Genomic DNA, 12618 nt, shown 5'->3' with positions numbered 1-12618 from the left:
ACATGCTTATTGGATGCATTGAGAAGTGATTATCCCACCAGGTACAAACCTATCATAAGGTGGGTAAAGGCTCCTCACTGGTGTTTCCAGAAATGTACTGTTAGTATCTGCATGGGACACTTCAGGTGTATTTATCCCTGGAGATGGTTGTTTCCAGTCCTATGGTTGGGTCTGGGTGGTTTTCTCTGCTTCATAAGAGATCTCTCTGGTGTCTGGTTGTGGCATGTGGGAGACCAACACATCAAAAATAGACCTAGATTCTTTTAACCATTGGTGAAGAAAGTATCTCTTCATCAATTGGATTTGGTTTTCTGATTGGGGTGAAAGGTATTTTGGACCTTGAATAATAGGGGGTGGGAGTTAATGATGACATCTACTCTAACATGATGCCAACTATAGCATTAAATTACCATGGGCGAAGAACCGGTGAAGATAAACTAAATCTTAATGGATATGGACTTGGTTTTTCCTTCATATACCTACCTTCCCTATTGGTGATGTGATTAATATGATTGGCTCATGTGTCATCATTACCTCTCACTCTTTATTGTACAAGGTTGAAATTACCCGTCCCCATGCCAATCCAATGGTGTACATGACTATGGCAGGGGATTCTTGTATCACCACGGGTGAAGGGAAAACCAGTCCAAAGGATATTAAATGGGATTTTTTGTTCGAGGTAGTTATAAAAATCCATAGAAATAAGGATTCTTCAAACTACACAACTACTATGCCATTACTTTCTCTGTTACAGAAAAATTCTATACTGGGAACAAGGTGGTTTGAGGAACACAAGGAGGTGTGGCAATGAGACCGGTTGAAGATGGATTTCTCTAATACCGTAACCCCCCCCCTTTCCCAAGTCTTTGAAGTTCTTTGACAAATCCGCTCGTCTTGTGAGTCACATGTAAACTGATTTAGGAGGTAAGTTCCATCTCTGGGGATCTTCAAGGTCTAAACCCAACCTTAACCTAATTTAGCTCTTATTACTACTATAATGACTACTGGCCTTGTATTTAGGATGCATGTAATGTAGGTCTTGAATGATCAATGGGTAAGGTTTTTGGCTTAGCCCATTTCTTCTGGGTTTTGTTTCAATGAATTCATTTTTGGATAATAATAACAATTACTTTAATCAATGAGGTGAGTCTTTTGTATACGAATTAATAATAACAGTCACATTTTAGAGGATGTGAATATAAGGGGGCAACATGTATCCCTTTCCCATTTCTTTTTAAGCCCTTCAGCTTTTAGGGAAAATAATTTCATTGAACCAAAAGAGCTTACTGATATCTCTTCACACCGTAGGCTATGTTTGGTTATAAAGGGAATTAAATGGAAGAGAAATGAAATTTTTATACTTTCTAAAGAAATATATGTAATCATTACCAATGTGACTTTAACATTAACTTCAAATCATTCCATATTTGGTTATAAAATTTCACTTTACTCTCCATCCAAAACCCTTTGCTATAATATGTAAAATAAAATTTACATGTAAAATACATCATTATTAAATATGATAATAGTAGTTTATACAATCATATGGGATGATGACTATAAACATTTTTTTTAAAGTATGAAAATTTCACTTCCTTTCCCTTTAAATTTCCATTGTAACCAAACGGAACCTTAAGAAAAACGTCTTATGGAAAAACCAGGAAAAAGGTAACAAGATTTGGTATATTCTTCTTTACCAAAGCTGGGTCCAATTCACTTGTTCTTCCATGAGCTGAAAGTAGTTGTGTGTGTGGATTTGATATTAAATTAAACGGAAGAAAACGTTCTCTGATCGTGCCTATGCCAGCATGTATGCCAGTATGGGATGGTTTTTATGAATTTTACAGGAGTGAGGGCATCATTTCTGGAGGTAATGTTGTATAATTAATTGAGGGAAAGTAAATCTGCTCGCCCATGTTAGACGGGCAGAATTTTAACTCTTCGGTTTGATCAATTTCATGTGTACCAACGCTCAATTTTGCATTGACTTGCTGTGGCACTATTCTTGATGTCTTCATGTTTAAAAAAAAAAAAAAACCATTAATTGATCACGTTTTTTCTCATCGTTTTCTCTGATATCTTAACTGTCCTCAAATTCTACAAATTTATGGGTGAAACTGTGAAAGTGAAACCATAGGCCATATGCCTCTCATGAATTATGAAGCGAAATTTCAATACCTTCCCAATCCCCAGTCTTCCCTCTTTTACAGTTGCGTTTGGTTGTAAGAGAAATAGGAAGGGAAGTGAAACAATTGTTTTTTTTTCTTTTGAGTCGTTTGGTTGCAACAGAAATGAAGTGAAATTAATTTACCATAGTTGTTTGGTTGGATGTCAAACAGATGTAAAATTTTAAAAAACTAATAATCCAACCAAATTCTTCAAAAATATATGGGGGGGGGGAGTACTTTTCAATCCAGAACCCACCCAGCTCCTTAAAATTTATATTGGTTATGTGAATCAGGTCATTCAAGATCTGTGCCAAATCAAACCAAATGTCATCAGATATTATGTTCTATCACTAACCAAAATAAACCATTTCATTTTATATATCAAATGAATGTAGAATAAATAAATATTTAAAATAATATAAAAGATGATCACAAATAAAACGGTAATAGATCACAAGTGATAACGACTGAAAGGCTCATTCCAAAAGTCTTTTGATCAAAACAAACCCAATTGAATCGCGTGAGAGAGAAAGAGATCATTGAGCGTCATGAGTGGAATGAGAGTTGCAAGAGTGGGAGAGAGATCATAAGAGTAGGGTTTTTTTTTTTTTTCTTCCTATTTTGGTGGAAAAATAAAAAAGAAAATTTTAATGATTGTAAAATATATTTCTCTTGCAATCAAACATCTTAATTTATTTTTTCAAAAAAAAATTCTACTTTACATAAAAAATTTACATTCCCCCTACAATCAAACAAAACCTACATAATAAATACCCTCCTTTCTTGTTTCCTCACCCCTCTACTGCAAATCCTCCCTCCGCAAAGAGTAAAAAACGAAAATAACAAATTTCATTTCATGGCTTCCTCCTCTGTTTCACCCTTCAGTGAGACCCATAGCCAGGGTGAGCTGTTTGTGAGTTCTTTCTTTTCTTCAGTGTTCTTCCTCTGTTTCTATTTACATATTAACTGTTGAAACTAGAAAATGATTGCAGACCTGAGCCCTCTTCAGAAGCATGTGGCTTTCTTCGACAGGAACAAAGACGGGCTTATCTACCCTTGGGAAACCTTCCAAGGTTCTTCCTTTTTTTACTTCTCTCATCATATCATATATATTATGATTAAATTAAACTTCTGTTTTATTCTTTCAATCAATCAACTCCTTTAATTTCAGGATTCTACTGGTAATTCTCTTTTCTCATATTTCATGGAATTGCAGGGTTCCGTGCTATTGGCTCTGGAATTCCTTTGTCCATCATTGCTTCTATCTTCATTAATGTCGCCCTCAGTGGTAAAACTCATCCTGTAAGTCCTCTCTCTCTATGGTGTATTCAGAGTTCAGACCGAGTCTTGCGGAGTTCACCTACGGCAGCGACGACGTAGTTCAGCCGGTGACTGCTGCCGGAGATAACGAAGATAGGGGATTAGGTGATGGTTGGTTAGTGACCATTTCTGAATCCTAATATCTAGGCGTTCTTTGGAGAACCAAAACCAATCCATTCAAAGGAAAGTTGTGATTGAATAAAACCAGAGATATTTTGTGATTAAAGGCCTGCAGTATCATCATCACCATACGAGGCCATGACCTACCCATGTGGCAGACTTCGTTCAAAACAGAACTCCACCAAATAGCAACCATTCTACACCAATGAGTTTTTAGTAGGGCCTTTCATAGTTCCCATTTTCTATGAGGGCATCCCATCACTAAAAGGAACTTCACCACACTCCAAAAGGAGCCATTCTACTTTGCCAAAAAAAGAAAAATTCTTTTCGGGTAGAGGTTTCCCACTGTGATAGGGATCAAAATCCTCTGTTTTTTCCATTCATGTTTTTCCTTGTTTTACTATCTGCAGAACGTGATACGTGGACAATAAGGAGACCAACGGTCAAGATTGGGTGAGGATTATTACATCCGATGCGTTGGTCTTAAAGTTATCCACGTGTCGCGTTCTGCAGGTAGCAAAACAAAAAAAAACAGGGATGAGAAAAACAAAGGATTATTTTCCCTGTGATAGAGGGGGTAACCGTATGAATTTTCTTTAGTAGATGGGAACTCCATAGTTCCTTTTAGTGAATTATATTAGAGGAATCCAAGTCATTAACGGTTTCGTGGTTTTTTTTTTTTTTTTTGGCAATTGTGTTAACTTTTAACTTAAATAATTAATATTTGGATTTTATAATGAAACGTTCTGTTGTAATCAAAGTTGGTGAAAAAGTAAATAAATAAATTTTTTTTTTTTTAATATTTAGTATATCATATGTTTTTCTCTACCCTTTAAACAAGGATAAATATTGTCATTTTATATATTTATTTCAAAATTGTAAGATTTTTAATTATGACATGATGACAAATCACTTTCAAATTGTTTTGAAAACCCACAATTTTCCTATAATAAATGAGAGAAAAAAAAACATTCCCACAACACTAGTATATGGACCAGTTGTGCACATCCTTTATATTTCATTGTTCATCCAACATAGTGAAATATTTTTCACAAAAAAAAAAAGAAGTAAAATGTCTAAAATAATCTCTCTATTGGAAGATTCGAAAGGGTAAAACCCTCAAATGTCCATCTCTCATCAAATAATTTCATCAATTTTAATGATAACAAGATGCACCCATAAATAATTGAATATGTCAAGAGATCACCTAAACATAATGTCCATGTCGAGGCAAGGACCACAACTAACCCTTTTATTATAGATAAGCTTCAAAGAGTTGAAGCCATAGTGCTAAGCCCTTCTGATCTAGGGGGTGCATTCTGCCTGGGCCGCCGGTTAAGCCCAACGTCAAGTTGGGATATCTACCCCATTTCCAGTTCTGCGAGGAGCTGGTTGGACTTGGTCTTATTTTTGTCAGTTTTTGCCACTGTTTCATCACTGGTCTGGGTTCAACCAAAAAAACAAGAACGCAGCACATATATTGTCCGGCCCAACCCGGACGTGGAAATGCCAACTCTATCTAGCCTGCAAGCTGAAAAACTCAGCCCAAGCGCTAAAATTTTTGACAGGCTTCATGTGGACTCAGCCGAATTTAAGTGTGTCCATACTTAGCCTATGAGGCCTCCTGATCCATTGGTTCACCACGCATGTTGCAGGGAAAATTTTCTCCCCTCTTCCCAATCGAGATGAAGAACATACATATGGCCAAACATGGGAGTGATAGTGGTGTCTATGATACAGAAGGAAGGTAAAGACCCCAAGTACTCGAGGAACTCTTTTCACCTAATGCCTTACGATTTTGAGTTGAGCCCTCAAACTAATGCTATGGCACTATTCTATATCTTCGGTGTCAAATTTGATTTTGTTCAGGTTGGTACCAGCGAAGTTTGAGGAGATCTTTCATAAACATGCCCATACTGATCCAAATGCTTTGACATCAAAAGAGTTATCTGAAATGCTCAAGGGCAACCGGGTTCCTAAAGACTATGCGGGAAGGTTAGTTTGTTATCGTGATTAGAGCTTTATAATTAACTTCACTACAAGAAAACACATTTTTTACGACGGAAAAAAAGCGTCATAAAAAATATAAAACCGTTGCTAAAAATAGCAGCGACGGTTAATTTTCAGTCGCCAATTCCGTCGCCTATACTGCCGCAGCTAAAAATAGGCGACGGAAAAAGATGGGTGGTTGGGAAAAATATTACTAGCGACTGAATTATGTTTTCCGTCGCCAAATATATTTTTAGCGACGGAAAATGCCGTCGCCTATAACTATATAAATAATAGACGAAATTTATTTATAGCAACAGTATAAAAAAATCCGTCGCAAAAAATATATATGCCAACGGTCATTATCCGTCGCCTAAGCCTAATAATAATTTATTTATAGCAACGGTATAATAAAACCCGTCGCCAAATATAAAATAAATAAAATAAAATTTTAATATTAGTAAATTTTGCATATTATCTGTAAATTGTTCCTGTAATTACATCAATATACATTGTCCAATTCAGAAAATGAGATCATCCTAGGCATCCATATCATAATACATTACTTTCATTGAACTTCCAAAAAGTCTTACAATCATAATTAAAAATTCATTGTTTTCATTCATTTTTCAAAAAGTCTTATAATTATAAATAAGAAGTCATTGTTTTCGTTCCACTTCAAAAAAATTCCTACAATCAATACATCAAACTTTAGACTTTGTATTTTTCATCGATTGGGTTTGTCTTGCATACTCCTCCAAAGGATAGCTCCACTATCTTTCATAGTCTTGCCTTGTCACATTAGATTTAACAATATCCTGCAATATAGAATAATTAACTTATGTTATGCTTGAATACTAAGAAAATAAAAATGACATACTTTTCTAATTGCTAAAAACCATGAAATCAAAAATATAAACAAGAAGATTTATTGTTTCATGAAATTTTATTGACATCTCATCATACTTATTTGTTTGGACATTCAAACACATAATTAACTCATAGTATTGAGTATTGTCCTTTACAAATGAAAATAATTTTCTATCATTATTTCAATGATGTACTTTTCAAACACCACCTATCATACTAAAATACAATAAAAAACATAAAGAAATAAAATAAAATGAAAAGGTTAAAGCTTTTTAGTTAACAAAATTTGACTAAAAAGCAAAGCAAAAGAAATTATTAAAAGTTGTAAAACTATTTGTGTTCATTAAGATAGTCAATTTTATCTAATATTACAATGTTATTATCGACTTAATTTCTCAATATAATATCTATAAGATCACATATTTAAAATAGATTTTTTTTGTGTTACTTTGCAATGGCAAAGAATGAATTTATTAGGAACGTACATTTATTTTTACAAGTGTTCTTTCTAATGTTTAAAGGTGAAGGTTCCTTCAAGAAATTATGACAAAGTCTTAGTGTAAGGTTGTCCAAGAAGTTTGTCTCCTCTCAACATCCTATACTCTTATGTTATACCTCATCCAACCACTATCACCTATATATACAGAGTCAAAAAATGAACTCTAGATTGTCACTACAATGGAGTATGACACATCAATCATTAACAAACATATTATAGATTGTTACATATGGAATCATTATGGTTATGAAGATACATCCACCAAAGATATAATATATAGATAACTCAATTATGAATGTATAGAAATTAAAGTATATATTATACCTATCCTTGAGAAGATTGGAATGATGTCATGAATTGTGTAAGCATAGCTATTTGAGACTTCATTTCATTCATCTCCACACCTTGTTGAGAAATCTGCTCTTTCAATTGGCTATTCTCTAACTTTAATTCTGAGATATGTTGTCCTTGCCTCTGAGCACGTAGTCCTTCTAAGTCAAACACTTGTTTTGGGGTTACTCCAGGCCCAAACATGCGCACATATCCACGTCTATCACGTCCCATTACTTTGGTGAAGGTTTCATCAATAACATCGTTGTCCTGTTGCATTTCTTCAGGTTCCAAACTTAGTTCACGCTGCATTTTTTCCTACAGGTGTAATTAAACAAGAAAATATAAAATAGACCATGATTTTATAAGCAATCACAAACCATAATGATAAATAATTAAATAAAAGATTAATCAAATAGTTAGAGAAATAAAATATCAATATCAACACTTGTGTTCTATTTAATAACATACCAACTTTTCCGCAGACTCGTCATCCATGGAACATCCAGGCCTTTTATGGGTGAAGTCAAACATTTTGATATGATTTGGAAGCTTTTTCTCTGGGTCCTCGTTACGCTGAAATATAAAATAAAAACAATAAGTGTTAAAGACTTTGGGATAATAAAAGACTAATAAACTCAATCATCTAACATGTTTTCTATAGACGACGACAACGACGTCAATGATCAAATCAAATCAAACCCTTCTGATTTCATGTGTGTCTGTTAGAAATTTATCTAGATATCCCTGTCTTTCATTGCCTCAATCTGTATTTATATTCTTGTATGTTCACTAACTAACTAGTGGTGGAATGAAAAGGTAATATAAAGAATTGAGTGGAAAGGAAGAAAAGATATAGTGGAAGCTTTAAAGGGTATTGCATTGTAATTGTAATGGAGTTGTCCCTTTGAGCGGAAATGGTAGACGACAAAGGAGAAGCTAAGGGACCATTTACTAATCTTGGGAGTAGTTACTTGTTTAATTGATGAGGACAAAACATATCAATGGGAAGCAATTCATACTTGTTAAAGCCATTAATGGTCCTACATAGATAAGTAATATATATAACCACAGACCAGTTCCAACCTCTCAATTCTCCCACCACATCCAAGTAAAAGAAATAAACCAAAGTAAATGTACAAGGAAACCAAAGTAAATTTACCTCATTTTCATCTATTAGGGAAAAAAAAACACTTCAAGCAAGACCCTTTGTAAAAGGCAACAAAGATGCAATGTAAACATATCCATTTATGAGACTTTAACCAGGGAAAGGCAAAGGTGAAATAATCAAGAAGGATCAAATTACCTGTTAACTTTAGGAAGATTCAGAACCACCTCGAAGAACTTCTCCAAAACAACTAGCAAAGCTTTTTCAGTTACAGTAGGTTTGTGTTCCTCACTTTTACTACTGCCTCTTGCCTCCACACCAGAATCAGCACCAGCCAGTCCTTTTGTTGCAATGCTTTGCTTTTTCAAAAATGCAATAGAGAAACCTGATGCCCAGACCTGGAAGATTAAAATAGAAAAAAAAAATGAGGTGATTTAACATTAGTAAACGAGTTCTCAAAAGGGAAGGAAAGGCATAGTGCCCATCCATATACTTGTGGGACAGACGAGCAAAGGAAATATGAGCTCACCAAGTACACAACAAAGTGACAAGTACAGTAATTTGTCATTTCCCATTTAGCAGGGCAAAGAAAATGGCGAAGGGAACAAAAACCAAACAATAGATGAATTAACCAGAGAGGGAAAGGTAAGAGTATTTGGCATCAGTTGAGTGTTCAAGATGGGAAACTACAACCAAATAAACTGAAATATTCAACAAGATCTCGTCTATTTGAAAATCAATATTATCATAACTGTATCCTGCTGTTCAAACTCTCTCCAAGGAAATTCAATAATAGTGACACAAGAACATAGCAATTGGATGTCCTTGAACCAAGTAAATCGTATTCAAGGGAACCCCTGTCGAGGTGAATTCATTCAATCTAATCCAAGCATGGCTCTGAACATATATAACTAACGTCTACTCAGCATAAGTCCCTTACAGAACAAAGAAGCCACAGCAACATTTCAACAGGCTCACGCTAAATTCACTTCACCAATTGTAGATTGGTTTCTCTCTCTCTCTCTCTCTCTCTCTCTCTCTCAACAGCCACTAATGACAAAGGAACATCATAGTTTCCAGGGCAACGGTAGGATTTTAGGAAAGTAATACACAGACAAGAAAGAATAGAGTTTAGATCAGCTCTCCGTACAAGAAAGATTTACGTACAATTTCATAATGACATGTGTCCTTTTATTTTTATAAATGCCCTTTACTTATTATTAAGAGCATTTATTGGCGCATGGAAGAAAAAGGACGCGTACCATCACTGTTACTCTCCACATACAAGGAGCTGATGCAGACTCCAAAAAGCATAATCAAAGATAATGGAAACGGGCTGAGAGTCGGGGCTCCAGCCGCTCCACCACCGTAATGAGTGGGATTTTTTTTGGTGTTGAGATCCCTAAAATCTCGTCCATAGTCCTCGGGTTTCATTTGACCCGGCAATTTTCACTCAAACCCTTATAATAGGTTAGTCAAACTTACGAACACTAGGATAGCCTAGTAGTGGTAGCTTCGGCTTGTGGAGTCGGCACCCAATGGAGGAGGTCATAGGATCGAACCCTGTCATACGCATTGTGTGAGTGTGTGTGTGTGTGTTTTCTTATTTATTCTGTACCCACCCGTGGGTTGCCCAGATGGTTAGGGTGAACTAGGGATTGTGTAGATTAGGCGGACGGTCTCAGGTTCGATCCTCCATCTTTGCATCTGCGATTTAAGTGGAGATCATGTCGGTGGGTTGCTGTGCTAATCTCCCCAAGGATTAGTCGAGGTGCGCATAAGCTGGCCTGGACACCTTGGTTAACATAAATCACCTTCAAACCCAAGCTATAGCCTGGGCACATCCTTCTACCCGACCGGAATGATCATAGCTCAAAAATCTTGACCCTTTACATCAATGGCCTTCCCGCCTCTCAGGTTTAAATTCATTTGGTGCTTTTCCCACAAAGAGGGGACTCTTCCTATGGTCCATGTGTTGATGAATATTCGGGTCCCCGCCTGGATATTATAGCCAAGCGACTTAACAATCTTCTCCAGCTAGCCGAGGAGTTAGCATTGATGCCACAAGGTGCACCCTCATGGTCTCCTTCACAATGGCTTTGATGTAAGGGAGGTGGGGGATGTCTTTCTCTTCTACCCATCTCTCTCTCTCTCCCAATTACCCTATCCAGTTCTTCCGAAGCATTTTTGTAGATCTCTGGTTTTCTCAAGAGCTCTGCAATGGCCCATTCTACAGTCACTGCTGAGCTTTCAGTGCCTCCTGCTATTAGGTCCTGCAAGGGAAGGAGGATCAATCAATAACCATTAGCAGAACACAATTAATTCAATCCAGTGAAAGGAGAAGGCGAGATGGGCACCCAAGTGTAGTATGTGGGCCTATGCAGATAGGCCTGAAAGTGAGGCCCATTCAGGTGTTCAGCCTTAATACCAGTTTCCACCATGACAAAAGCTTATTAGATTGAGTTCGGATTAGGGTAATTTGTGAATCCAACTGAAAATCAGATCGCACAAAAACTGAACCAAACAATGAAAATTGGATCGAAAATGAACCCAACTCGATTTAGAATCAATACCAATCCAAAAGTCATAAAAAACATGGTTTTTCTCATAGTAAACCGAATCCAAGTCAGATCGGATTCATTATCAACCTGATATATGAAATCAAATCGGAATCAAAATTAAATCTTCCTTTATTGATTGGATTTTGGATTCACTTCTTCTCACACCAAAACCGATAAAACTAGATCAAACCAAAACGATTGATTGAAACCCCTACTTTTGTGGCTTGTGGTACTATTTATTTATTGGGAGAGCACATCAACCATATCCTTAGAATACAACTGAGGGAGAAATTATAAGAGTGCTACTTAGTGTTGTGTAAGCCCATACATATGGGGAAGTGGACCCGGGACATGGACATCTTTTCAAAGCCTAATTTTACTTCCTCATGTGTCAAGGCGTACCCAATACTGTTGGGTAGTGTTCTTTTTCCCATAAACTTAATATGAAACCAAATTAAAATTTAATGAGGAACTGAATAAAACTCAAAACGAATTGAACTAAAGTGAATTTGATTTTAGCTATACAAAATATGTTCCTATTCTTGGTTTGGTTTGATTTTTCCTTTTATATTTTTTATATTGAACTGAACTAAATAACCAAAAACCAAACTGATTGACATCCTTAACTGATGACTCGTACAATCCCTTCATGAGAGCCTGCATCTCCTCCACCCGAATGTACTCGTGAGACTCTAAATGCTTGGCACCGAAGAGCTCCATGAGACACATCTTACGGGCTTGTCGTCAGTATGGTACCAGGTGATGTCGGGGTAGTTGTAGGTGGTGTGTTTTCCGGCGGCCATCTTGGGTCGGCAATCAAAGTTGAGGTCATGGATCTTTAGGAACAGCTTTGCCATCTCCACAGATGAACCAACCACTACTGGGTAGGAGCCAAACCGGAGATGCATTATGGGTCCATACTTTTGGGCTAGTTTATGGATGGAATGGTGAGGGAGTGAGCCGATGAGAGACTACCGATGATAGCCCATGGCTTTGGACCAGGTGGTTGGTTTAGTTGCCAGCGGCGGCAGTAGGTTTGGCCGCAGATCAATATGAATGCTAGTGCCACCAGCCATGCTACTGCGTGTATGAGCCATGGAGCGTCCAACTCCATGGATGAACCTTTTGTTTTTTTACCTTTTTTTTTTATTTATTTTTTTATAGATAATTTATATGTACGTATTAAGGACATGACATAAAAACACTGAGAAAGGCAGCCACTACAATCTTCTTTAGCATATCAAAAGAAAGGAAGAGAGGTCCTTAAATCAAGCAAGAAAAACCGTACACCACAATATATGCATTATAGAAAGTAAAACTTTCGCAATTGGGAAAAAATTATGAAAGAGTTAAATAGCACAATCATGAGAGAGAAAATACTACCAAGCACTTTTAATGCGACAACTCTTGGGTAGAACTCATGACTAAATGGGTCAGGTATCAACTCCATTGATGATTCCGATGTTGAGTATTTGAGGAATTGGAAGGGAAAACAAAGGAAAGGCCAATACTGAAGTGTTTGGTTCCTGGGCTTGTGTTTGTGGATGCCTTGGTTTGATATTTATAATAAAAAGAAGAAGATCTTGATATCACCTAATGACGAATTCTTAGTGAAGTCACGGGTGGCACAAAGTAGTACATAAACTTTAAACT

General features: G+C 36.5%; 2 protein-coding genes and 1 pseudogene across 2 annotated transcripts; 1 reads left to right on the top strand and 2 right to left on the bottom strand.

The window, feature by feature from the left end:
• Window positions 1–2983: 2983 nt before the first annotated feature.
• On the top strand, window positions 2984–5745 carry LOC122088487 (probable peroxygenase 4). The gene is made up of 5 exons (XM_042657769.1): window positions 2984–3070; window positions 3161–3241; window positions 3385–3470; window positions 5264–5355; window positions 5478–5745. Exons 1-5 carry the CDS (start codon window positions 3025–3027, stop codon window positions 5623–5625), a joined length of 453 nt encoding a protein of 150 aa, XP_042513703.1. The 5' UTR covers window positions 2984–3024; the 3' UTR covers window positions 5626–5745.
• Window positions 5746–7290: 1545 nt separating this feature from the next.
• On the bottom strand, window positions 7291–8972 carry LOC122063994. The gene is made up of 4 exons (XM_042627690.1): window positions 8898–8972; window positions 8632–8802; window positions 7768–7872; window positions 7291–7614 (listed from the first exon to the last, which is right to left on the bottom strand). Exons 1-4 carry the CDS (start codon window positions 8970–8972, stop codon window positions 7291–7293), a joined length of 675 nt encoding a protein of 224 aa, XP_042483624.1.
• Window positions 8973–9720: 748 nt separating this feature from the next.
• LOC122063985 lies at window positions 9721–12079 on the bottom strand (annotated as a pseudogene).
• Window positions 12080–12618: the final 539 nt, after the last annotated feature.

This window comes from Macadamia integrifolia, chromosome 2, assembly GCF_013358625.1.
Source record: "Macadamia integrifolia cultivar HAES 741 chromosome 2, SCU_Mint_v3, whole genome shotgun sequence".
NCBI classification, from domain to species: domain Eukaryota; kingdom Viridiplantae; phylum Streptophyta; class Magnoliopsida; order Proteales; family Proteaceae; genus Macadamia; species Macadamia integrifolia.
This window is presented reverse-complemented; position numbering and strand designations above follow the sequence as displayed.

What these genes read in the sequence shown, in the direction of transcription:
- LOC122088487 (XM_042657769.1), top strand. Translation starts at nt 3,025, where the DNA reads ATGGCTTCCTCCTCTGTTTCACCCTTCAGTGAGACCCATAGCCAGG. An exon ending in CAGTGAGACCCATAGCCAGG is followed by an intron (nt 3,071 to 3,160) that starts GTGAGCTGTTTG and finishes AAATGATTGCAG; the next exon opens with ACCTGAGCCCTCTTCAGAAG. An exon ending in CCCTTGGGAAACCTTCCAAG is followed by an intron (nt 3,242 to 3,384) that starts GTTCTTCCTTTT and finishes ATGGAATTGCAG; the next exon opens with GGTTCCGTGCTATTGGCTCT.
- LOC122063994 (XM_042627690.1), bottom strand. Translation starts at nt 8,972, where the DNA reads ATGACAAATTACTGTACTTGTCACTTTGTTGTGTACTTGGTGAGCTCA. An exon ending in TTTGCTCGTCTGTCCCACAA is followed by an intron (nt 8,803 to 8,897) that starts GTATATGGATGG and finishes TTAATCTTCCAG; the next exon opens with GTCTGGGCATCAGGTTTCTC. An exon ending in ACGAGTCTGCGGAAAAGTTG is followed by an intron (nt 7,615 to 7,767) that starts GTATGTTATTAA and finishes TTACACCTGTAG; the next exon opens with GAAAAAATGCAGCGTGAACT.